General features: G+C 49.0%; 1 protein-coding gene across 9 annotated transcripts; it reads right to left on the bottom strand.

The window, feature by feature from the left end:
* Positions 1-296: 296 nt before the first annotated feature.
* LOC122369481 (sorbin and SH3 domain-containing protein 1-like) lies at positions 297-26,672 on the bottom strand. 9 transcript variants are annotated; one of them, XM_043344266.1, is made up of 20 exons: positions 26,559-26,672; positions 26,181-26,254; positions 25,509-25,695; positions 24,961-25,049; positions 21,799-21,868; positions 21,495-21,567; positions 18,867-18,969; positions 18,499-18,531; positions 17,323-17,379; positions 15,489-15,538; positions 15,162-15,248; positions 13,646-13,806; positions 6,595-6,799; positions 6,098-6,220; positions 5,621-5,735; positions 5,192-5,300; positions 4,674-4,793; positions 2,666-2,816; positions 2,096-2,194; positions 297-1,730 (listed from the first exon to the last, which is right to left on the bottom strand). In XM_043344266.1, exons 4-20 carry the CDS (start codon positions 24,979-24,981, stop codon positions 1,661-1,663), a joined length of 1,647 nt encoding a protein of 548 aa, XP_043200201.1. In that variant the 5' UTR covers positions 24,982-25,049; positions 25,509-25,695; positions 26,181-26,254; positions 26,559-26,672; the 3' UTR covers positions 297-1,660. The 9 variants fall into 9 exon arrangements, with proteins under 9 accessions (XP_043200201.1, XP_043200204.1, XP_043200203.1 ...); XM_043344269.1 differs by lacking the exon at positions 15,162-15,248; XM_043344268.1 differs by lacking the exon at positions 17,323-17,379.
* Positions 26,673-26,838: the final 166 nt, after the last annotated feature.

Genomic DNA, 26,838 nt, shown 5'->3' with positions numbered 1-26,838 from the left:
CCCCTGGAAGATATATCACGATGCAGTCATACCCCATTAGTCGTGACTCGTGATGCCGCTCTTCTGGAACGCAGAAATATTTGACAAATATCTACATTCTCTGTAAATAATCACTGCTGCATATTTTGCACCCATTCTGTGTTGGTTTGTTTACCACAGTGACAGGCCATAACAGGGGACGATGTTAGAAATTGTTCGCTGAACTCTTGAAACCTCCTCATCTGTATCTGTCAGCATATTCGTGGCATTCTCCCTGTTTTTTTTTTTATTATTCTCATCACGGTAAAACACATCGGTTGATTTCGCCTTATATTTAGCCAACTCGTCATTAGAAATAGACAAAGGCCAGCGAAGGAGGGTGAACTAGTGGAATTTACACGTGCTGCTACTACGTTCAGTAGGGGGGACGGTGAACTACCCTGGGTAACTCCTGGAAGAGCTCGAGATGCAACAACCGGACGTGACAGATCTCGACGTAACATGAAGTACATTTGACGTGTCAACAATGCGTCTGTAGTGATCTACGCGCATTTTTTCGAGTCACAGTCACGGGTAACTAATAAGTAGCTAGAAGAAGATATTACGCAAAAAGAAAGAGCACAGAAGACCCACATAACTACAATCTTAGACACACAAGCCGTCTATTCGAACGCAGCACTGTGCATTCCTGGGTGCGTCTTTGGGCAGTGACTAGTGCAAAACACGGCCTTTACCGTTAAAAACAGGGTGACACCCACGTTCAGAAGGGGTGCCAGCCCGGGTGCATGTTGGGTGCAGCCGGGTGCGGCCAGAGGCCGGCATGGGGTGCATTTATTGTCCTGATCTCAGCCACGTAGAGCCGTTGACGACTCTTCAATAATCGCACATGTTTCGTATCGGCCCTAAGCCCTAACTACGTGCAAAGTCTAGTCATTGTACATACAATTATCAGGTGAAGTCCAGTTCATTATAAAGCTGCAACTTTGCAGTTGCCTTCGTTGACAGTTAAATACGGTATTATCCATAGGTACTCAGATTATGCATAGAAAAACACTCGTAGCACTCAGTTTAGTAGTGTGAAGTAAGGGTCAGGTTCTGTACAAGTCTCTTAATTCTAGCTAAACAGTCGCAGTTATGAAGTGCACCAGCCTCTTGCGATAAACTCTCGCTAAAATACAGCTTCTCGTAACAACATCAGCTCATAACACGGCCTTCCATTCACACCAAGTTCGAGAGAAAATCGCCAATAAACAATATATGTCTGCCGATCATGTTTCATAGCAAGAAGTCTCATTTTTTCACACTCCGTTGCGCTTCGTGCCACTCGGAAATCGTATCCTCGAACAGCTAACTACTTCTTTCATCCGTGTTTAGCTCGGTACATTAGCAAAACCACTTACAGACACGTGACGACACCCCCAGCAAATCAAATTTCGCTGCCTTTCACCATGTTCAAGGTGACAAAATGCATATTAGGTAATGTCCTGTCACTAAATCGAACTTGCTAACTGCACGCAGTATTACAATTCTCTGTCAAAAGTTTGCCTCGCAGACCGTCGCACACTGCGTTGCAATGACAACGGTAAAGGCCGCGCCGACGAGCTGGGTTCACTTGTCTCCCTGTGTGTCGCTCCTCCACGGGGCGGTGTTGGTGTGACGTCATCTAGTGAGGTGTGTGACGTCACATACGCCGGGTGTAGTTACCGGGGAAGGTTCCAAACATACCGGTCCGCATGTTGGTGCCCACGTACCTGTCGAGACAGAAAAAAGTCGAGTTATAGGTACAGTAACGACATAACGTCTCATCTATCCACTGTTCACTAGTGAGACTAAACGATAGTTTGGTGCAATGTATTGGAATTCTGTCCAGGTTATTTCGCCCAATATCGATCCCATATAAGCCTCCCTTTACAAATAAAGCCTTGAACAATAAAAAAGGACCGCTGCGCTAGGATTCATCAGGCCGATAAATCAAACGGTCAACCACAGAATGACAGTATAAATGATGCTGGCAGGCGAGGGGGAGGGCACATTTACATCATGCCAATTGTCACAAGACTCGCGAGTTATCAGCAGCATTAGCAGCAGTAGAGTAATCATCTATTCATCTCCTTACCATCCATCTGGGCACTGCTCCAGGACCTGGATCATGTCGCCCTCCTCGAGGTCCAGCTCATCCTCGTTCTGATGCCGGTACGGGAACATTACGCGGTACCTGAGGGACAGGGCGCAGCTACTGTGTGTTCGTGTGGTGGTGTGGGACTACCAGGGGTTTGTGAGGAGTCGCGAAGCATGCCGCGGTCACGGGTAATATCCATGGGGTGGGGAAGCTAAAGCACCGTTCACGTGACGGCCTTGATCGGACGATAAGTTACGAGCCTAAAAAGCTTGGAGATAGTGTTCGCGTGATAGTTCTGAAACGACGATCTATATTTTCGCTGACAAGCCCCGAAGCTAAGGAACACATCGAAACTCAATGTTGCATGTTTTAGGCTAAAAAGGTGTTCTCTTAGCTTAAAACAACGTCGCAATGTCTCACAGTTTTTGGGGACACTTTTTAACACTACAAACTTCTCTACTGCCTCAGCTACCTCTGTCTTCTCGCCCTGTCTTCTCTGGGACGGGACAGAAAGACCTCACCATCAAAATCACCATCATCACCACAAACCCTGATATCCCCACTCACAGCATGGTGTTCTGTTTGACGTCCACCCTGAGCTGATCGCGTTCCCCGGGCGCCCTGAGTTGGTCTCGCTCCCCGGGCGCACGCAGAGACAGACCGTCCATCACCAGACCGTGGGCAGCCGGAGCACCCACCGGCTTCTGACGCGGGCCACCTGGCGGCGACACGGAGAAACGCAGCTTCAGAATAACGCCGCAAGTGCAGTCGAAACGGCAAAACGGGCGAGAAATGTCGCTCCACAGCGTTGGTGGATTATCATAAGTTGAGAACCAAACACCTGTCCGTGCTTCTATCCTCAGGATACTGAAATCCTTCTCCTCCACGCCACAATCCCCTTCCGGGCTGGGCAGGCAACTTTATCTCATGCGGGCTGCTCCCTTGGAGCGGCACCGCTGCTTCTGAGGGAGCGCACCCCGTAGCCGGGTGCAGTGAGTGCCTTGGGGCTGGGTGGCCTGACCTCTGGACGGGCTCAGCCCCGGCGACTCACTAGGGTGCCTGCCCAGACCAATGTCTCCCCCTAATTCCTGTCATCCTTCCGGCTCTGCAATGGTCTTGTCGACCGAAAGGGCCTAACCCAACAAAACAAACAAAACAAGAACCAAACAATAGGGGAAATTTGTTGAATACCTATCCGTTTTATCAAAACAACGCTGAGCTGCGATGAGATTTCCATAGGCTACATAAATTACACACAAAGGCAAGTTTACCGGCCCATTTGTCTGATGACGCGCCTAAATATAAGTAAACCATTAACCTTCCAGGCGGTGGGGGGGGGGCATTTTTTTGCCCCCCCCCCCCTTTAGTTTTTTTCGATATATCTCGAGAACCGCTGCGCCGATCGTCACCAAACTTTCGGTACCCTCCCGGGAGCAGCTAGCGCACATGGTGACCAAATTTTTTCCAAAGGCTATGATAGGTTGGCCGCTAATGACGTCAGAGTGACGTCATTTTTGCCATTTTCGACCCAAAAAAAGGTTTCGCGGGAAGAGCTGTCAGGCCTACAGCTTTAGAGATATAGAAAAATGTTTTAGACATAAAAGGTGTAGAATTTAAAGGGCTACAAAACTGCTATTTCGGTTTTTCGAATTTTTTGGATTTTGACCCCCAAAAATCAAAAAATAGATTTTTTGAATATAATAGCCAGAAAATCCAAAAAGTTTTTTGAATTTCGAAAAAAACGGAATATATGTGATAGCCCCTACCGCCTTCTACCTACATACCAAATTTGAGATCGATACCTCTTTTTTTTGGCCAAGTTATAGCGAAAAAACTGTTCAAAATTGATGACGTCAAATTTTCAAACTCAATTTTTAGCAATCCTAGACCTAGTAGCGCAAAACAAAGACCACCATTAGACTCCCCGTGACGAGCTGCATCGAATCGATACCCATTTTATGCAAAAATATCAACTTTGAAATTTGACCTTCTTTGACCTGACCTTGACCTGACCTCCACCAGAAAGTGACCTAAACCGTACCTGATGGTCTTATAACCAACACCATTGAGTTGGAAATGAAAAACTGGCCATAAAACATGCATCGCATAACCTTAGTAAAGTTGGGCTCATGTGGTGACCCTTGGTGACCTTTGGTGACCTGACCTGTGACCTGACCTGGTATGACCAGTGACCTCTAATAGCAACATATGTACTAGACAACTGACGCCTTATCGCTGATTTTCGACAAAATGCGTTTTACTCGGTGTTATAGCGCTTTCCCTAGAAGCCCCGTGAACGATGAAACATTTTATCTTTGACCTGACCTGTGACGTCATCGGTGACCCCGAGGTCAATGAAATTTGGTTTCCCTCGACAAATTTGACAGGGCTATCGAACGCCGTTTGAATTTTCCGGATCCGTCCAGTAGTTTCGGAGATACGGGGGGGGGGGGCAAAAAAGTGCCCCCCACCGCGCGGAAGGTGGCTGGTAGGCCCACCGCCTGCCGGGTTAAACATAGGAAGGTCGCTGAACCCCAACCGCTCATCAGTTGTGACAACGCCACATATCACTCACCGTCGCAGTGGTCGGCGGTGAGCGGCTCCACATAGCTGGCCGGGAATATGCCGGTGGCGTCCCCACGGCGACCCTCGTACCAGTTGTCGTCCACCCGGCGCAGAATTGTCACCACGTCACCTGGAATGGAGGGGAATGGTAACCACGTCACCTGGAATGGCGCAGGATGGTCACCACGTCACCTGGAATAATACAACGGAATGGTCACCACGTCACCTGGTATGGAATAGTCATCACGTCCACTGGAATGGTTATATGCCATATTGAAGTTGAAACGGTGGTAAGGAATGATTGACACGTCAGCTACAGTGAACAGTGAATATTTCAGTGAATATTCACCAAGTCACTTGGAATGGCTGGAAATATCCATCATATCAGCTCGTCGCTATAAGCCCTTCATTCCTTCAATTCCAACCGATTACTACCAGCAAGACATCCCAAGTGGCATAAGGGGCAGGTAGGATGTCTTCCTTCGACACTCCACCATTGCCACACCAACTACCGGCCTTCGTCCGTACCTTTATTGAGTGACAGCTCCATGGCCGACTGGGCACTGAAGCGGTGTTTCGCCCTGACCTGAGGTCGGGACGACCACCGGTCTGCTGACCGCTCCCGGGGGTCAATGACCTGTGGACGTGGGACCACAGAGGTCAGATAGGGCCGTGCGGGGTTACACAAAGCCATCCGGAGTTGATGGAAAAAAAACTGATCCATGATAACACCGGACAAGAACAAAAACTTAAGACACAACTATAAGACATACATGGCCAAATAAACACAAACGGTGCCGATATCACAACAAATTATGGCAATATTTTGTGTTAGCAAGATCTGAAAACCACTCGCTATCGACCATCGACGCCGTCGACTTCGAGCCAAACATGATGGTTTTTAAATATCATGAATCCTAGTTCCTAATTCAGTAGACATCCTGGATCGTCACTAACCTGCACATAGGTGACGGGGAAGATGCCGATGCGGGTCCCCTTCTGTCCCTCGTACCAGTTGGAGTCGATCTTCCGTCTGATTCGCACCGTCTCCCCGCGCGACAGGCTCAGCTCGCTGAAAATGTGGGACCGGTGATATCAGCAACCGCAGCTGAATAATAGTTAGTCCATGCTAGAACTTTATGTTATAGAGGCTATGTGAATAAATAAAACGTATGTAGGTCAAAATTGGCGAGTTCGCTTTAGCAAGTCATCATCGTTGGTTTAAAAATTTGTATCTTTCATTTTGAAAATTGATATTTAGACAATAATTCATTCAGTAAAGTATTATATTAAATCATTCATATGGCAAACTAGCCATTAAAATAGTCGTTTTTTGCACATATTTCGACATATTTCGCACAACGGATCAAATCACATGTCACTTCTCAGGCAGTCGACGTCCCATTCATATGACGTCACAACGTCGTCACTGACCGGTTGTTCTGGGCGCGGAACTCGTGAAGAACGGATGCGGTCAGCGTCGGCCGGCGGTCATCAGTGACGTCATCAAACAGCCGTTCATACCGATCCAGCGGGATGGGCGACTTCTGGCTGGGACTGAAAGCGGGACATGGGGAAAGCGTCGTAAATACACAAAGTGCCGTGCTCGTATCAAGTATGCACTTCCTTGGCATAAATGGCAACTGCAGTCAGCTTTCCGTCCCTATTCCTAGGGTGATATTAGACCAGATATGCAGCCCGGCCAGACAACTCTTTGTTTGTCAAGCAAAACGTGTTGTCTGCCATTCAGATTCGAGATAGAGCACGTTGATCATTTGCCCTTCATAAAAACGAAATTTACTGCAAAAGATAGGTATATCACTGAAATGCCTCCAAGATGACAGTGTTGTAAAAAAAAAACTCAAGAAAGACCCGAATTTCCCCCTAATCTACCACTCAAACCATGCCCCCTGTTCCCCGTCATTTCTCACGTGAAGTTGTCTCCGTGCCTCCTGCTCTCCCTGTCCTCGGCCTGGCGCTCCTCCTTCCTGCGGCGCGCCTCCTCGTACGCCCTCCTCATCGTGTCCTCCTGCCGCCTGCGAAGCTCGTCTTCCGAGAGCGGCTCCTTCTCCTCCCATCGTACCGGCGAGCGATAGTGGATGTTCACAGCCGCCTCCTGGTACCGCGGCCCGGCCGCTGCGGTCGGAGTCAATAACGGTCAGTGGGGGGTCAATAGAGGTCAGTGGGGGGGGGGGGGGGGTCAGCGGCGGCCGCCTCCTGATACCGCGGCCCGGCCGCTGCCGTCAGGGTCAACAAGGGTCAACGCAGGTCAACGGCGGTCATAGTCACCAGAGGTCATAGAGGGTCTTTGTAGGTCAGCTGGGGCCTCTAGGAAACGGGGGAAGATTTGGAAATGGGACACAGAAAGTATGCTCATATAAATTGTAGCGGGGATAAAAGTACCGAGCTCTGTTAGTGATACACAACAAAGCAGGCCGGTTAGCGCCAACAAAGATAGGTTAGCCACAGCAAGCAAATAAAATACAACAAACACAACAGAAATGTACAAACCGAGTGTCAAACAAATGCTACAAACAATGATGCGTCACTAGACGAATAAAGTGCACCACAAAAGCATGCCTCTGAACGCAACTACTTACGTTGACCTAGATATCACCTAAACGCTCTAATTTTCCATTATTGGGAGCTGGTAATAAAGTAACCTTTTGATTCGAATAACGTACTCCAAAGCAGCTATCTTGATTGACATAAATAAAACCACGTGTGCACCGTGCAGTGTAGGAGTTTGTTTGTTTGTTTTGTTGGGTTAGGCCCTTTCGGTCGACAAGACCATTGCAGAGCCGGAAGGATGATAGGAATTAGGGGGAGACATTGGTCTGGGCAGGCATCCTAGTGAGTCGCCGGGGCTGAGCCCGTCCGAAGACAGGCCACCCAGCCCCAAGGCACTCACTGCACCCGGCTACGGGGTGCGCTCCCTCGGGAGCAGCGGTGCCGCTTCAAGGGAGCAGCCCGCATGAGATAAAGTTGCCTGTCCAGCCCGGTAAGGGGTTGCGGAGTGGAGGAGAAGGATTTCAGTATCCTGAGGATAGAAGCACGGATAGGTGTAGTGTAGGAGTGAACTGTGAACCACAAGAACCGTTTATGGTTTGTTACGGTTTTGAGTTTTCATTCGAATAGTTTATCCAGAGTCGACTCTTATTGACAGAGAATGAGCCGCATACGGTATAATATGTACTCTGTTGTTGCTCTCTGATTGTAATCATACCCCATCACCCGCCCAGCCGTCTGTCCGTCATCTACTCACCGCTGCGACTTGCGCCGTCTCCGGCGGACGTCTCGCCGCCGCGCCGGTGTCCTCCCGGCTGGGTGCAGCATGGGCAGGGTGTTCGGCGGGGTACCGGTCTCGGCAGGGAGCCTGTGGTCGGCGGCGGTGGGTGGCGGCGCGCCCGGGGCCGCGGTAGGGACCGGTACCCGCACGGGGCACTCGGCCCAGTAGAACCACCCGGTGGTCCGGCGTCCGGCACGTACCGCCCAATGGGGCGGTGTATGGACCAGTCCATCTCAGCCGGGCCGCGCCACACGGCTGAGAAATCCGAGCTCTCCGACGGAGGAACTGGTGTCGAGGCCACTACAGACGAGCCGGGCGCGCTGCCGTCAGTGCGTGCCGAGAAGTTGCTGACCGGGCGGAACTCGTCCCGCAGAGCGGGGCCACCAGTCTGGCGCCACACCCGGGTCAGACTCTCCACTTCAGCCAGCTCGGGGCTGGAGGTGAACATCTGGCCGATCAGCGAGACCTCTGGCGGCGGCCGGCGCGACTTGGGCTGTCCCGCGCGGCCGGTAGGGGCGCTGGGGCCAGTGGCAACATGGCCGACAGTTCGGACGCGGTGAGTCGAATCCACCACGCGCTTCACGTTTGTGTCAGCGATGGTCGAAGTCGCTGCGTCCACCTTCATCACCTTAGTCTCCACCACAGGAGCTGGGGTGGGACGCTGTTCGTTTCCTGCTCGCCTCTCTCTTCCCTCAACTCGAGCACCAGCTCCATTCTCGGACAACTTCACAACCACCACGTTCTCCACCTTCCTCTTCCTGCTGCCACTCCTGCTCCTAAACTTCCTGCGCAGACTGCTGAACCCGGACAGCAGCATCTTCTTCACCGAAGGTCTCCGACGTCGCGGTGGATCCGGCTCCGGCCGGTGGTTACACTCGACCTGAGCCTCACCGCTAGCCTCATCCAGGGAGCGAGGTGTGGGGAGAGGCTTCCTCCGTGCATCCGACACGTCCCAAGACAACGACGGTGGCGCGCTGGAGCGGTGAGATGTCTCCCGGGCCTCCCTGCGCAGCTCTGGAGGAATTGGTCTTACACGCGCGCCTGGTGGTCCATCTCCCTCATCACCCATTCCACCATCATCACCAGCAGCAGCTTCAGCAGCAGATCTCAGCTGCTCCGAGACAGTCCGGTGCGGAATGTACTGCATCGAGGCCATGGCGCGCTGGCGCCGCAGACGAGAGCTGCTCGGCAGAGAGCGGAACCCGTCGTCTGGTATGTCCCTGACCCGCGGAGGTTTCTGTACTTGGTTTGGAAGGTGCGGGGACAGGCCGGCGTCAGGTGGCGAAGAGCTCTCTGCTGAGGGCCGTGCCGGAGGAGCGGTGGTTGTTTGGGCAGACGTCATCGGCCGTCCAACACGCTCCTCGCGGAGTCGACGAAGGCGCTCCGATCGTTCCACTAGCTGGTGGCGGTCCTCACCAGCCGCCGGAGGCTGCGACGAAGCCGAGGACGATACGGAGGGCAGTGTTGTGGACCGCGATCTCAGGGAGTATGATGTGTGAGACCGTACAGGTGGCTGCGGAGGCGGCGGTCGTACCGGCAACACGTTACTCAGGCCGCCTAGGTCTGTGACCTCAACTGAGTACCCGGATCGGGTTGAGGTGGGGCTGGTGACGTCTCGTCTCGGCCCGTCAGCGCTGTGAAGCTGTTGCAGCTGCTGCCGCAGTCTTCCCACCTGCGACTGGGTCAGGGTTGAGCTGCAGGATCCGCGGCGCGACTGAGACGCTGACCTCGAGCGGGGCTCCGGGCGAGCGGGGGACTCTGATTGAGCAGCGAACATCCGCTTCAGGTCCTCCACGGACCTACCGCGGAACCTGAGACCCACGTCTCCGGACCAGCGGGCGCTGGCCCTGCTGCGGTCCCCAGCGCCTTGCAGCTCCTGCTGACGCTGCCGCTGCTGCTGCTCCAGCTGCTCCAGTAGGGACCGCACGTGGCCCTCAGCCAGCTGGCGCAGCTCGGCCGCCGGCGGACCCGTCTCAGTCAGCCTCTGCAGGGCCTGGAAGTTCGGCTTCAGCTGCTGGAAGCCGGCTGAGCGGCGACTGAGACGCAGCAGACGCACCACGCCCGCCCGATATCCCTCCGGCGAGTCCTCGCGAGTGCCGGCGCCGGGCGACAGCAGGGTGTCCCTGAGGAGCGCCAGCTCGGCCTCGTCGCCGGAGGGAGACGACCCAGAACGCCGCCGGTCCAGGGACCCTCCAAAACGGTCCGGGGTCACGGAGGACCTGCGGAACCGGTCCAGGGTGGCAGAGGAGACCCCGGCGCGCGGCGGGCCGTGGAAGGAACGCTGAGGCAGCCGACCCCTTCTGTCCATGTCGTACATGCTGGAGGCATCGTATCGCCGCCTCTCTGACACAGCACATTCTTTGATATCGTTTCTTTCAACCGTCTCAGATCCCGTGCGCTGTTTTTGTCCAACGTTGGAGGCCTGGTTTGATTCACTCTGACTAGGCGCTGTCACCGAAGTTCCTTCCCTGCCTTCAGCACTTACGTCCCTCCTGGACGCCTGCTCCTTCAGAGCGGAGGACCCGCCTCCGTACCTTCTGACCAGTTCTGCCGACACCATGCCGATGGCGCGGGATCCCGACGCCGATCGACTCGGCGGACTGTGGGACGCAGAACTCACGTAACCGGTCTCCTCGCTGGCAGACGTGGCGTGACTCAGGTCGTGGGCGTCGGGACTGGGCAGGTTGGAGGACGGTAAAGGAAGCTCAGCCGTGAGTGAGAGCTTTTCGCGAGTGATTGCAGCGCTGATGGACTCAGACTCTCCAGTGGGTTCCTTCCCGTCAGTCTTTGTAGCGCGTCCTGAAGACACTTCATTCGAAGAAAATTCCACCCGTTTCACCGTTGTTTCACTCAGTGTATACGTCTTGTTAGCAGTTTCTTCAGAATCTGTCACATCCTGTTTCTTTGTCTCCATTCCGACAATCTCCACACCACTATCATTATGACCGACATGCTGCTCAGCATTTTGGTTGTTATCAACAGTGTTAGCATCCCGACTGGCCTCGGATTGCTTGCGTTCCTTCTGTTTCTCGGTCCCCGCCTCTTTGGGAATGGCAGCCCGACTGAAACTCGGTGGCGGTGATTTCGCTGTCACCGACAGCTTGGCCAAACTGCTCGGAGGTCGGAACAAGGACGGATCGCTGAGCTTAGGCTGCGAACTGCGGCGACAGGAGCCGCTGGCTGACTCTGCATCGGACACCGCAGAGCACCGAGATCGCTTCCGACACGAGGCAGGCAGGGAACACGTGGCAGGTGAGGCGTTCCTGGATATTGGCGAGGTTACTCTGGAATCAGGAGTTGTTACCCTGGAGTCAGGAGATATGACGCGAGCCTCCGGAGAGGTGACCCTGGAACCAGGAGAGGGTGTTACTCGCATACCAGGAGATGTGACCCTCGTAAAAGAAGTTTTGCTACTGACTGATGCTTTTCCTGTTGCACTTGTGGATGCTTTTGCTGTGGTTACTGTCGCAGGCTTGCCATTTTCTGAAGACGGCGACACTTTCCGTAATCCAGTCTGAACTTTGGCTGCTACCGCTTTCCCACCCGAAGCCGTCAGTTTCACACTGGCCCCTCGGGAGAACGATTTCTCCTCCGCAGCTTCCTTGATGGTGGGCTGCGAGCTGGCGAAGCTCTGGGATTTCTTGAGGGGCGCAGGTCGGGTTAGACGCTCCACCACCGGCGCTGAGGACTTTCTCGTTGTGGGCGATGGGCGCGAGAGCCGAGGCATGGACTTGGATAGGTTCTGGGGACTGTTCCAGCCAAGCTCTCGTTTCCGCTTCTCTTCCTCTGTCAGGATTGTCACTCTGGACTGCTTACGCGGCAGGCTCTCGGCTCTAGAAGAAGTTCTCAGTGCGCTGCTCGGTCTCGGAGTCGCTGAGGCTGAAGGTGAGGCCAGTGAAGGTGTGCTGACTGCGGCAGTAGGTACTGCCGACATACCCCCTAGCCCTTCCTTTCGGTCCACATCAGCAGCACTCGCCGGTCGCCGCAGAGGTTTGGCCCGCCCCGAGTCCCGCAGCAGGAAAGTGTTGCTGGTCACCGCCCTCCGCTGGCTGAGACGCTCGCGTTCCCTGCCGGACCGGGGCAGGGTGGACCAGCCGCCTGAGGCGCCGGATGAAGACAGCTGGCGGCTCAGCTGACTGACCCGGGTCGGCAGTTGACTGCGCTGACCGCTGCTGCGTCTTGAGCCCCCGTCTTCACCTTCCCCGGAGGTCTGCGATGTCGTGTCAGCCATGACGGGTGTTTTCTCCTCGCCGCGCCTCAGCAGTCGCTCCCGTCCCTCCGACTCGGGGACAGCCTCCACCGGTCGGTGCTCGGCGACGGTGTCGCCATCTGTCGCTGCACCTTGCGTCATAGTTTCTCAATTCGGCCGTCACTGACTGCCTTGCCACCTCCGCTGTGAGGAGAAGACAGCGTCGAATGTTGACAGCCAAGACAAAAATATCCGATCAGAAATATGTCCTTTTTCGTCATGATCTGACCACTAACTGGTCCACATCTATACGCAGATTTTCCCATCGCCAAGTGAAAAATAAAGAGGGGATAAGAAGATAGGGAAGAAAAGAGGGGAATGCGGGATTATAATGCTACTACCATCACCGTGGAATCTTTATTGCTTCAGCTTGTGCAGCATCTCGTTGAGACCGAGATGAACCAATAGTTCTGGTTCTGGCATGCAAATGTTCCATGATCAGAAGGCTAGGATTCAAAATTCATCGTCTAGACTGCATTTTCCAGCATACCGTAAATGAAAGCAGCGTACATGTGTAAATGAAATCCATCAGAAACATCGAAAGGGACAGGCGAACGAAGAACTGCATTCTGTTTGTTTAATTACTTCGGATCGCACATCCAGTGTCGAAGATTCCGCCACCTCGAGTGCATAGTGACATCCAAGATAAGACCCGGTCACCTCAATGACTGCACTGTTGGAGACCGTAGCTGCGCGTTTCAAGATTTTTGGAGGAAGCTGGCAAAGTGGAAAGAGCAGTTGCAGGTCACATCTCGACGACTCAGTGCTGTTCAGCATAATGAGGAATGCATCTCATTCAATGCAGTTGCTTTGAAAACGCTGGGAGAAACGCGAGTGCAGTGTCGCGACTTGCCCACTTCCAGCATTACTTACTCTATTTGAATCGATTTATCTCTCATATATGCACATTGCACACACATCCCCATGATCAATACCACCTCATCATGCTTCAGCGCTCAGCCTTTTTTCATTCGGCATGCAGGTCAATTGGCATTTGCAGGCCAATTCGGCATTTGGTGCGGTGTAGAAGCAAGTCACGATAAACAATACCAGCCATTGATGCATGCAAAAGCTCAAATTCGGAACAACATGCTGAGGTGAATAGGCAGCTTCATACTACAAAGCACAGGACACATAATGCGTGGGGATTGAACACATTTCATTACATTTTAGCGTAAAAGTGATGATAAAAACCAATATACACGGTGTAAATAACAACAACATGTAACTATTTTGTAAGCAGCGTTGTTCACGCTAAAATAACACAACATTTCTAATTTTCAGAAACTTGGAGGAAGATCCTTATCTCTGTTAAAAATCCTTGCAAGACTATTTGAATGAATCGGAACGCTGATATGACCTATTAAAACAAATGCAATATCATTCGAAATCCGACACTGTAGCTGCTCCCCTCACGGGCCCAGGACGGGCGACCGGGACTGACCTTTGGGCCTCTCGGGCGCGGGCTTCCTCAGTCCAGAGAGGGGCACCTCCCCGCCGCGCTGGATCTGGTTGTAGTACGAGCGCTGCTCGCCAGATGTCAGTGCCGGCGGCTCGTTGCGGTGGTATACCAGGGTGGAGTCTGACTCGTACCCGTCCAGGCCCCTGAGAAACAGCGACGCAGCGTGCTGGCTTTACAACTACAATGACGATGCAGTTTATTGGGAGATAGGAGACAGAAACATCTATGTCGACAGTGTTCGTAAAACTAAGCTGATAAACGTTTTACTGGTGCTATGATCTAAAGCAAAGAGAGTAGATATACATACACCGTTCCGTGCTTCTATCCTCAGGATACAGAAGTCCTCCTCCACGCCGCAACCCCCCTCCGGGCTGGACAGGCAACTTTATCTCATGCGGGCTGCTCCTTTGGAGCGGCACCGCTGCTCCCGAGGGAGCACACCCATTGCCGGGTGCAGAGAGTGCCTTGGGGCTGGTCGGCCTGTCCTTCGGGATGGGCTCAGCCCCGGTGACTCACTAGGGTGCCTGCCCAGACCAATGTCTCCCCCTATATCCTATCATCCTTCCGGCTCTGAAATGGTTTGAACCGAAAGGGCCTAACCCAACAAAACAAAACAAGTAGATATAGCATCTACTATCTTCTAAATGGAAAATGAGCTATGGTGGTGAAAAAACGCAAAAGAGAAAAGACAAGGGTGTTAAAAGAAAATGTGTTCCTCATATGGTCTGATGAAAGCGAGTTCCAGCGCCTAATTGCAAATATCGAAGCATGTAGGAGATTCGCTGGCTAATACGAGACGCATCTATACGACAATGACAAAAAATAATGCGGAAGAGAGCCAGAAAAAGAGGATGAACTGCACTAAATACGGGTTGAACGCCGCATCGCGACATGGAATGACATTAGTCACAGTGTGACAAGGACTTCACAACTGCTATCGGCAAAAGTACCAAGAATGTTAGCATCATTCAAAACATTAACAAACGAGCAAACATCATCTGAAACTATTGGCTGACAAAAGCATTATCCATACGTAGGTATAAAGAGCAAAGCAATATCGTAAAACACTAAAACCACTGAATATAGGCTTTGTCTGAAAAAAAAATCAGTCACTTGTGAGAAGCAAGTTTCCTACTTTCGTTAGACCAATGCCGGCGACAGAATGAGGCCGAGAGGTAAGCGGGCAGGCCAGTGGAATCACCGTTCATTGAATACATAAATGGTAGGACGAATGTAGGATAAAAAAGCTCCGTCGATATCCATCATATGTCGGCTGACAATGCTGCATTACAATATAAAAATGCATTATGAATATTACGCAGCAATGTACAAACAAGAAATGGGACTCTGCTCTACTATCATAATATACATGTATGCTGTTAAACGTGTTTATCACTCAGGTCATGCGTGTAAGCCACGTTTAAATGACGTTTAGAGACACACGAGGCTTGGTAAATGTTCCTAAATTCACACAATATCTACAAGTAATTCCAAATACCTGTTCATGTATCTATACACCTCTGACTTGTGACTTTTGGCGGCAGTGCCGTTTTGCCGAGGGGTGGAGGAGTCGTCATGTTCATCTCTTCAGCAACACGAGACACAGCGTCAGGGACATATTGACGACTGGCTGACTTCACGACAGGGCAAAGCCATTCATGAAGCACTCAGTGACAGTTTATAAGCATACGTTGTGAGAGGACAGTGACTTTGATGGCTTCATTTGTTATACCTTGTTGCAGCCCTATTCGATGAACTGCAATTGCTTTGTCATTGAAATATAAAAAGTGGACAATGACGATAGTGTTACTGAAGTAGTACTTACCGCGGCACGTAATTCGAGTTATTCCCCGGAGGGGCAGCCTGATTAGCAGCCTGGAACAGAGACCCGACCCCGGTCAGATAGGGAACGGATGTGAGGCCGAAAATGGCAACATACAACAAACGATGGAAATGTAGTAGATGCCGGTAAAGGCAGCTTGGATAACTTGGCATTTACCAGATTAATTCATATGTTTAGGAGGATTTTAGTGGTTAGACTTTGGTTAGAGGTTAGACGTTAGACGAGCATGATAATCAGCAAATAGCAGTTGTAATATTATGTGTGCTGGCAAACAAGAGGTAAGTTTTATTGTCAATGCACAAAACACACTTAGTTATTTGAGCTGTCGCTGAGTGATTACCTCTGCCTCTTCTTTGTTCGTATCCTCCTTTAGTAAGAGGCAGCAAGGGGAACAGAAAGCGCGTTATGCAGTGTACGAAGTTAAGCGCACTATGTTGGATGAAAAAAAACTGTATCGATATTTAATAAATATTTTTTTTTCTGTTTAAATATTTATAAACTATTTAAGAGACCGTTTGAATATCAATTTGCTTTCGGAAATTTCAGAGTTCAGAGTAATCAGAAATACACGTTGAAAAAAGACAAGATGGTGAAATGGAGTGAAAAATATAAAAGAAATACATTACAAGGCCAGAATATAACATCAGGCTCATTTTATCACATAGAAAATTAACATGAGTTGATTAAATATGCATGATGACGTAATTTTAATTTACGTATGGAACCGGTCTTTACGAATCGTCATGCAAATCGTGCAACGCTGATCAGTGGGCAACAAGATGGTTTTTGCAGTCATAGGGATTAATTGAAGTTGTGCATTATTTGATGACAAACATCAACATATGTACAGGCATCGGTAGGATTGTGATTGCAGGATTGCAAAATCCTGATTGCATTCCTTTTTGGTGGATTGCACCTGGATTTGAAATCCATTCCAAAAAACAGGATTTGATTGCGGATTGGATTGCATCATACTTCCAATTTTTGCAATCCAATCCGGATTGTGTTTGATTAGTGCTTTGAAATGGTTTGTTGCGATTGAAAATTGTGAGATCGGCTTCTTCGGCTTAATGTACGTTGCTATCAAGGGCTTTACATTGAAACTTGAAATGATTTAAACGCTTTTAATTTAAACGCTCAAAATAATATACGCTGATGAACTACATAGGAAGGGCAAAATTACGTATTTGAGGGCGAGTTTTAAAAATATAAAACACTGGTTGGATAGAGGTTTAAATGTGGGGGTGTTTAATGCAAAAAATATTTCCCATAAAATACCTGTGCCTTAGATGGGAAGTACTCGCAAGACTAGGTACTAGAAATGGGTGATTTGGGAATGGAAGCACGGCCCTATTATGCCCCCCTCCCTCCTCCAGATCCACTAGTGCACATAATAATACAACAGGATTGCAAAAAAGGATTGCGGATTTGATCACAATCCAAGTGAAAAAAGGGGATTGCGGGTAGGAATGCAATCCACTTCGGCACTAGGAATGTGGATTGGGAATGCAATCCTTTCAAAAAGGATTTTACCGATGCCTGCATATGTATGCAACAAACAATACACTTTTTCAAGGCAGCATGAATGTAGGCACACAAATGACACAATATAAAGCAGCACAGGGAATAATCAAACCAGATTAAAAAAAAATTCAGGCCAAGAGCGGAAAACATTAGCGGCACTAGCAGCGGCAGCAGCGGTGCCTGGAAAAATCCCGATGCCCAGCCATCATGCGGCAGCGTCCACACACGGCGGTGAGTGAGTGAGCGCGGGTGAGTGAGTGAGTTTCGAGTAACTGTCCCGGCGCCAACTCACACTCCTCACTCCGCGCAGGGGCCTCTCCAGCCGAATGTGCGCGTGGTCGTCCAAAAACTGGCGCGATGACAGATGTTGACAGATGTGACAGATGGTGACAGCGGAGGTGACAGGCCGGACGGTGACAGAACAGATATACAGTATAAAGATATACAGCGGCGCAGAATAGGTCGGAGCGAAATAAGAAATAGTGGAGTACGCGGCACAGCCCGTCCTTTATGCATCACTGAAGTTTGCGTACAAGCAATTGCACCTTACAAGTGTATTTCAAGAACTCATATGTATGTATAGCTACAATTAGCAAAAGTAAGGAAGTTATAGTTGGAACATTGAGACTGTAATTTTCACACACCCTTACCATTTCAATAACAGTACACAAATGTGGTGCAATTTAGGTCAGTACAAGCACGTTAAATCATCCCCATTGTCTTGACAAATATTTTAAAATAAAGTTTTATTGGTTTTAGTCAGCACCGTCATCCCTCATCATGCTTGCAAATGTCTTTGTATATGCCAAAAAAATTGTTGTTACGTTTTGTATTATATTTCCCACATGCATAACTGATCATAAAAATTGGCAAACAAAAAATAATGGGAAGGACAGGAACATGAAAGATATCCTAAATTACTCATATTTGTGATTGGTCAAATAGGGAGAAAAAATGCATTTAAATTCACCACATTTTAATTGGCCGAAATGTTGATTTTGATTCAGCCCTTTATGACAGGCATTTATTTTTAAGAAAAGGCTGTTAAAATGAAACAAATTTAATCGTTTATCTAGCGCAAGTTCGTAAAAATAAATGAATAAGTAAGTGGAAATAAAACAGGAAAGTCAGTGCCTAAGAAGAACATTCCAATGAAACCCCTATATTTCATGCGTTGTTTAATAAATATGTTATAATGAGCAGATGTGTGCCGTTTCACAACAGTTACATACACATTTCCCATCCAGTTGCTTTGATGACACCAAGTAACCAACAAACCGTGCAGAACAGAAGCGTTTTCAGCGACGCACCTTCATCATTCACGTAAACAATCAGCGGAACGAAAAATTGCGGACAAAGTTGCTCAAGCTAGCACATGGTAACACATAGCATTATCAGCGTGAAGCCAGGCCAGCGGTGTGTTACAAGACTCGAAATGCACCGAGTTATGCAGCAGAAGTGAGCGTACCTTGTCAAAATAGCCCATCACCTCCTCCCAATACTGAAAGGACACATCGATGCCAATATCACGAACGTGTGTAGTTACTAGTTAGGGGCTTAAATCAACGTCAATCTCATGAGTTGTGTGATAGAAATGGAAATTGGTACAATGCTCGAACCGCACACCGTACACGTGACTTCGATATAACAGCTAGGAATAATGAAAACACAGTAGAAAAATTTAAGTCAACAAAGTATATTATCGTGCGACTGAGCTTCCTGACTTCTTCTGACCCCTGTTGACCCTGACGTTGACTTCTGCCGACCCCTCTGCAACTCTTAGACCTCCACTGGCCCCTCCGCGACCCTCTGACCCCTGTTGACCCCACTACTGACCTTGGCCGCCTCCTGTTCGGCTAGGGACGACTGTCCGGGTGTGTAGTCCTCTATCCGACCAGGCTGACCGCGGTACCGCTCTGCCGGCTGGCGAGACGGTAATCTGGCGAGGAAACAACAATCAGAGGCCTGTATCTACTTATACAGAATGACCGGCGTGACGGTAATCTGGTGAACAACAACAACAATAGGCCGACATCTCCACAGACTAGCGAGACGACAGTCTTGAAAATGATATCTAGAATCAGGCGTATAACATCTACAGAAACTGACTGGAAAGCAGTTGTGAAAAATGATTACACCACATTATTGGCACTATGCATGGAACGTAGATACGGAATAAAAAGAGACGAGAATAGGGACGACAATAACAACGAGACATATGTCCTCAAAGACCTTTATAGAAGTGACGTGACCGCAATGTGACTGTAAAAGCGTAGCTTGTTTGTTTTGTTGGGTTAGGCCCTTTCGGTCGACAAGACCATTGCAGAGCCGGAAGGATGATAGGATTTAGGGGGAGACATTGGTCTGGGCAGGCACCCTAGTGAGTCGCCGGGGCTGAGCCCGTCCAGAGGACAGGCCACCCAGCCCCAAGGCACTCACTGCACCCGGCTACGGGGTGCGCTCCCTCAGGAGCAGCGGTGCCGCTCCAAGGGAGCAGCCCGCATGAGATAAAGTTGCCTGTCCAGCCCGGAGGGGGTGGCGGCGTGGAGGAGAAGGATTTCAGTATCCTGAGGACAGAAGCACGGAACGGTGAAAAGCGTAGCAAGGAGACCCGCATTCGATAAAGTAATACCTGACAACAATGCGCTCACGCAAACGCCTAGCGGCACAGTGTAACTTCAGGCGCCAAACACTCCTGCCATCTAGCGTCCCCGGATCAAAGCTGAGAGCAGTACCGCGGCACAGCATAGCTTCAGGCGCAACACACTGGTGCCATCTATGTGATGGTATTGAAGACTGAAGTTATCTATGAGGCCGTGCGGCACAGCATACCTTCAGGCGCAACACACTGGTGCCATCTAGGAGCACGATTATAAGCTCTCGCCGTATGCGCTGTGCGGCGCAGCACAACTTCAGGCGCAAAAAAAACAGTGTCATCAAGGGACAGGACTACATAGTGATGTCAATTACGGAAAATCGGAATACCGATACCAAACCAAATACCAACCAAAACCACGAGAAAATACCGAAACCAAACCAACTTGGGAAAATGAGGGAAATACCAACTTTTTACCGATTTCTTAGTATCTTATATATAAGTGAGGGTTTCTGATACCAACAAATACCAAACACATTACGATTGAAATACCAAATACCAAGTTGGTATCGGTTTGGTATCGGTATACCAAAAAGTTGGTATCCGATTGACATCTCTATGTAGACAGGAGGATAACGACAACTCAAGAAACTCAAGATTACCAACCGATATTTATTTTAAAATTTCTTTTAAATACACATGTATTTAAAAGTAATTTTAATTTAAAAGTAAAATACACATGTATTTAAAAGTAATTTTAAAATAAATATCGGTTGGTAATCTTGAGTTTCTTGAGTTGTCGTTATCCAACTGTCATGGATACTTTACATCTCTACAGAAACTTTGTAGTATGATAAGAATTTGACCTATTTACGGTAGGTAGCTGCGATGAATTTGAATTTACCTTATTCTAATTTGGATTTGACGTATTCGAATTTCATCTTGAGTAAGTCGAAATTGCGTTTGACTTCTTCCAATTTGATGTTGGCATATCTCAATTTGAACTTGAGGTATTCGATTTTGCATTTGGCATCTTCCAATATGAATTTGACTTATTCGAATTTGAACTTGACGTATTCGAACTTGAGCCTAAAAAGGTGTAGACAGGACTAGAAGGTCTCGCTTTTAAAGGGACTATCCCACCTTTAACATGGGGTTTGAGTTGAGATAGCCAAGTTTGCGGCGAGGTTCAGAAACCACTATCTATCTAGGTTGCAGCCCCCGCGGCCTCTTGGTATTGAAGAAATTCGTTCCCTTCATTTGAAAATGGGCCTTGTACAAGGCCCTATCTTCAACATGGAGCGACCGTTAGTGTGACGTCACCTCGTTTAGTTATTCTGATTTAAATGGGTTTGTTCGTTGAAAAATCGCTTAAAACTTGGTCTGAACTTTGTTGTGGTGCCTACAGAGTAAAACGAATCAGCTTTATGACAGTAATGTGGCCTGGGGAAGGAGGTAATTTTGGGCTGTGACGTCACATAGTTGAAAGTTTGTGTTTGGAATATGGGAAGCCTAAGATGTTTAGTGAAAAATAAATGCCAGAACCGTGCTCCTGGTCATCCAATCTATAAAGTCGGGCACAATTTAACTGGTTTTAACAACATTTTAGAAGGTGGGATAGTCCCTTTAACGCCGGGAACGTAATTCAAATGTTAATTCAATATTACTTGAAATACACGATCCGAATACCCAACTGTCGCATGAACTTTTCTGCACCACACATTTCTGATCTATGGACGAGGTTAGTTCAATAGGCGATTGACTATAAGCCACATCGATCAGTTTTCATATTGGGTCTTCAGCTATGGGACTACCTACTTGCAGTGAACATAGAACATTGGCGACTCCGTTTCGTCTGTGACCATTACCTGGGATTGAGTTCGTCCTCGTAGCCGCCGTCCGGTTCGCTGCTATACCCTCCCAAACCGTAACTGGAGCGAGCTGCCGAAAAAGGAAGGGAAATATACTCATTAACGATGTTTGAAAGTAAACGATACCGGTAAGAGCATGAGCTGTGTAAAACAGGCATGGGATGAGCATGATAAATAATATGTAATTCAAGGAGTGGTTTTCCTTAGCAAGTTGATATAAAGGCAATGATAGCGACTCTCTGATGCCGGCCTACTGTTGAGCGTTGATATGTGCGTTGTGCACTGTGCAGTAAGCCCTTACCCTGAGGCTGCCTGTGGAGGTTGTCGTACACTCGTCGGTACCAGTCTTGACGGTTCTCTCCTTTCACAGTCTGACAACAGCAAAAAACCTTATGTCAGGTTCACCGCATTGCACGGCATGCAACGAAAGCGACTAAGTTGGAAGGGTGAGCAGCGAAAGCTCAGTTATACATGTGCATGTTTCCGGAAAAAAACATCAATAAATGTATTTTGCTTCAAGTATTACCCATTAGCTTTCAAATACAGGGTGGGGCAGCATAATCGGGAATAAATATCAAACGGGATTATTTGGTCATGAATCTAAAAATATAGCTCCAAGCACTATTTTAGCAACATCCTATCAATCGGTCACCTTTTACCTATCCCTCATCCTATTTGACCGCCCTCGGCGTCGATGACCTTCTCAAGGCGGGTCCAAAAGCACGCGCATGCACGTGCAACCTCCTGCTTGTCCATGATCGCCCATCAGCTTCGTACCTTGCACTGAAGACTAGAGGTGGCAAAAGATGAAAATTTTGGGAACCAGACTCGAACCAGACCCGGCTGGACATTTCTGGAACCAGTCGGACCCGGTCTTAGTTGGAACCGGAACCAGTTGGACCCGTTCCCCAAAAGTCAATTAATACAAACTACTTGTAGGTATCATTAGTTGCATCATGTAAAACAGCCTATTTCCCACTGGGAATACTCATGAGCTACTGTGTGCCAAGAAACATTCACTTTATTCACTTCATATTTTGAATAATGTGTAGTGTGCAAGATGTATAGTTCATGGTAGGACCCGGTTGGACCCGTCAGAAAATTTCCAGGAACCGGTCTGGACCCATATGGGTCCAGACTGGTTCTTTGGACCGGGTCCCCGGGTCCACATTTTGCCACCTCTACTGAAGACTGTTTTTACTAATGATAAGTTGTTCATTAAACTTCTACCAAAAAACGCTCCATGTAAAGAATTTGGTCGGATTTAAATCGGCGGAGTTGAAGGACCAGAAGTTTTTGGTTCATCTCAGGTGGAGGTGCCCTACACAATAACATGTCGTCCTCACTGCAGTACCAGCACGGACAGAGTCCTCGTAAGACGTGATTTGGACCGTCAGTGATCCTCTCTTCCGACGGCTCCACGTGAGTCTGCCAGAGTGCGGTTGTACAGGGTGGGGCAGCATAATCGGGAATGCTTTTTGGGCTCTAGTCATGAGTAGGCATGGCATTATTTTGATAAATTATATCATGGCAATGAAACGCCCAAAAGTTGTGCATCATCTGACATGACTACATCCATGAGCATGCAACTTCCTGGAAAAGAGCAGCAAAATAGTTCGACGGTGCTCCAAGTGCTTTGCGCGCGCCCATAGACACTAATGTTAAACGAGTAAAACAAGAACATTTTGTTTAAAACAATGCCATTCCACGTAAAGGTTGCTGGACAGGTCAACGTGTTATCACGGACGATAAGGATTGTGTGGGGATACTTAGGACAAAAAGTTAACGTAATCGTCGTAAAATAACTCTTAGCAGAGGACATACAAGATGACTCACTTGAATATAAGGAAGAAGCTCTTGAGCATATTAAAAAGAAACAATGTTCAAAACTTCAGCGACCAAAAATCTTATCACCGACTGGAATACGATAAAAAAGAATGGCATGCCATATAGGGGATTGTATCGAGAATATTGCAGCGGTCATGCAAAGTAAACATCCTGTTGAGGTGATGGACCTATGGGTGGTCTTCAAGGGAGGTGCACGTGGTGCACCCTACTTCATCGAGCCCGGATAAAACGAGCACCTCTGGTAAATACATCCACACTCTGGCAGACTCACGTGGAGTCGTCGGAAGAGAGGATCACTGACGGTCCAGATCACGTCTTACGAGGACTCTGTCCGTGCTGGTACTGCAGTGAGGACGACATGTTATTGTGTAGGGCACCTCCACCTGAGATGAACCAAAAACTTCTGGTCCTTCAACTCCGCCGATTTAAATCCGACCAAATTCTTTATATGGAGCGTTTTTTGGTAGAAGTTTAATGAACAACTTATCATCAGTAAAAACGGTCTTCAGTGCAAGGTACGAAGCTGATGGGCGATCATGGACAAGCAGGAGGCTGCACGTGCATGCGCGTGCTTTTGGACCCGCCTTGAGAAGGTCATCGACGCGAAGGGCGGTCAAATAGGATGAGGGATAGGTAAAAGGTGACCGATTGATGGGATGTTGTTAAAATAGTGCTTGGAGCTATATTTTTAAATTCATGACCAAATAATCCCGTTTGATATTTATTCCCGATTATGCTGCCCCACCCTGTATTTACCAGAGGTGCTCATTTTATCCGGGCTCGATGAAGTAGGGTGCACCACGTGCACCTCCCTTGAAGACCACCCATAGGTCCATCACCCCAACAGGATGTTTACTTGCATGACCGCTGGAATATTCTCGATACAATCCCCTATATGGCATGCCATTCTTTTTTATCGTATTCCAGTCGGTGATAAGATTTTTTGTCGCTGAAGTTTTGAACATTGTTTCTTTTTAATATGCTCAAGTGCTTCTTCCTTATATTCAAGTGAGTCATCTTGTATGTCCTCTGCTAAGAGTTATTTTACGACGATTACGTTAACCTGTTGTCCTAAGTATCCCCACACAATCCTTATCGTCCGTGATAACACGTTGACCTGCCCAGCAACCTTTACGTGGAATTGCAGGGTTTTAAACAAAATGTTCTTGTTTTACTTGTTTAACATTAGTGTCTATGGGCGCGCGCAAAGCACTTGGAGCACCGTCGAACTATTTTGCTGCTCTTTTCCAGGAAGTTGCATGCTCATGGATGTAGTCATGTCAGATGATGCACAACTTTTGGGCGTTTCATTGCCATAATATAATTTATAAAAATAATGCCATGCCTACTCATGATCAGAGCCCAAAAAGCATTCCCGATTATGCTGCCCCACCCTGTAGGTACTTAGTTATATTTGTATTGATTGTTGAGCAGAACAAAACAGCAACATTAGTTTTATTAACGGTTGTAGTAAGTCTCACTCACTCACTCATTCTCATTTTCCCTCCTCCATTCCTCCCTCCCCCCCCCTCTCTCTCTCTCTCTCTCTCTCTCTCTCTCTCTCTCCTCTCTCTCTCTCTCTCTCTCTCTCTCTCTCCCTGTCCTCTATACTCACGCTGCGTAGTGCCACTGGCATACCACCAGTGGTGGTCGGTCCCACTCCCTCCACCTCCTTCACGGGAGGCGCGCGGCGAGGCGGAACCACTGGGGACAGAAAACATAACGATTAGACGACAGCAGCGAAATTATGGCATCAATGTACCAGTATGTCACCCAACGTTATGGTGATATCTTTCAGCATGCATTAGACGAGCGCAAAAACCCTCATTTTCGATCATAATTATCTGTCCAGTCCCTGCTACACATTTATATCACATTTGATCCATTCCTCCCCCTACTCAGCTCGGCATCCGTCGTGCACTTGTAGGTATTAGACGTTGAGCGCCCTTACTACTTCCAATCCTCTCCCCATTCATAGGCTGTCTGTTCATCCATGATCCATCTTATTCAGATGAGCTGCAAGAGTTCATTCTTGTGACCCTTGCTGACCTCCCTCTCCGTCTCTTCCTCTCACCTCTACCTCCATCCACGGTACTCAGATACTGAGCTCCTCGCGGCAGGTGACCCTGTCTGGCCTCCCCCACTCTCTCCCCTGCTCCTCACCTCTACCTCCATCCACGGTACTCAGATACTGCGCTCCGCGCGGCAGGTGACCCTGTCTGGCCTCCCTCAGTAGAGTGACGGTAGCGCTCTCGGGTCTCGGTAGAGAAGAGGACCTCACTGGCACGGTGACCCGCTCTGGGGCGTCCCACTCGGAAGGAGGCGGTGGCGGCGGCGACGGTAGCTCCGCCTGGCGGCGGACGGGGGAGTCAGTAGTGGCAGGGGTCGCCGGCAGGGGAGTCAGGGGAGTCAGGGGAGTCAGTATCACTCGGAGGGAGGAGGCGGCGGCGGCGGACGAAGAAGTCAGTAGTGACAGGGGGCGCCGGCAGGGGAGTCAGGGGATTCAGTCCCACTCGGGGGGGGGGGGGGGCGTCGACGGCAGCTCCGGCTGGCGGCGGGAGGGGGAGTCAGGAGTGAGAGAGAACGCTGATAAGAGCTACAGTTCGTAACCCGAGAAGACCTACATCACATGCGTTGAAAATATTTAATTCAGCATGAATGCTTTGCCAACTCCCAAAATAAGCTTGGACTTTTCGTCTGGTCGATGAAGCTATTGAAACTAGGTGACAATCAAATCGCAAAAAATAAATGTAAATAACGGGGTAGTGTTCACCTTCTATTTTGCTTGATCGCTCCTTTCAAGTCCCGGCTCCGTAAAAACAGTTTTCCTCTTACCTTTTTCTTCCTCTCCAGGCTATTACTGTCGTAGTTGATGGGACGGTACTGCTTCCTCTCCAACGTAGGACTCGCTGGGAAACGTGGGTGTAATGTCAACAACACCATATGAGGGATATCCTAGCGCAGCGCGGTGTATTCGGTCACGATTTTATGCGTAAAATCGATTTGAAGCAATCCATTATGAGTATCCTCATAAAAACATGAGCTAATTCATTTGCTAAATTACGGAATCCTAAAAAACTTACTTTGACTCAACTTCACCAGAAAATTCACCAAAGGAAAACCTCTGTCGAATTGGCAGGCAAGCATAGCAAGAGCAAGATAACAATAATAGCAGCAAGCTGCAAGAGCGAAGGCAGAGTGATCACAACTCACACTTTGGTGTCCAGACGGGTTCCTTGATGAGCGGCCCGTCTTCCCGTTTCGTTTTGACTCCTGCTGGGCGGGGGTGGACGGGGGAGTACTGCCGGGCTGCCAGACGCCTAGGGCAGACAGGTCACACATAGGTCACTGGTCAGCGGGAGGTCAGGAAGAAGTAAGATCGCCAATGTCAGATAGGAATGTTTCGTGACATACTGGACAATGAAATGTACATGAAATAACGGATATTCAGCATTTTTGATGCGCCTCATGGATAACTAAAAATGTTTCTCTT

Source organism: Amphibalanus amphitrite, unplaced genomic scaffold (assembly GCF_019059575.1).
Source record: "Amphibalanus amphitrite isolate SeventyFive unplaced genomic scaffold, NRLGWU_Aamphi_draft 001041F_arrow, whole genome shotgun sequence".
Classification (NCBI taxonomy): domain Eukaryota; kingdom Metazoa; phylum Arthropoda; class Thecostraca; order Balanomorpha; family Balanidae; genus Amphibalanus; species Amphibalanus amphitrite.
Note: the sequence above shows the minus strand (reverse complement) of the source record. Positions and strands in the feature narration are given on the sequence as shown.

Excerpts from the sequence above, each read along its gene's own strand:
- LOC122369481 (XM_043344264.1), bottom strand. The coding sequence starts at position 12,303 with ATGACGCAAGGTGCAGCGACAGATGGCGACACCGTCGCCGAGCACCGA. Across the intron at positions 4,794-5,191 it reads GGAGCTGTCACTCAATAAAG|GTGACGTGGTGACAATTCTG; the intron begins GTACGGACGAAG and ends CCTCCATTCCAG. Across the intron at positions 2,195-2,665 it reads GTCAAACAGAACACCATGCT|GTACCGCGTAATGTTCCCGT; the intron begins GTGAGTGGGGAT and ends CCTGTCCCTCAG.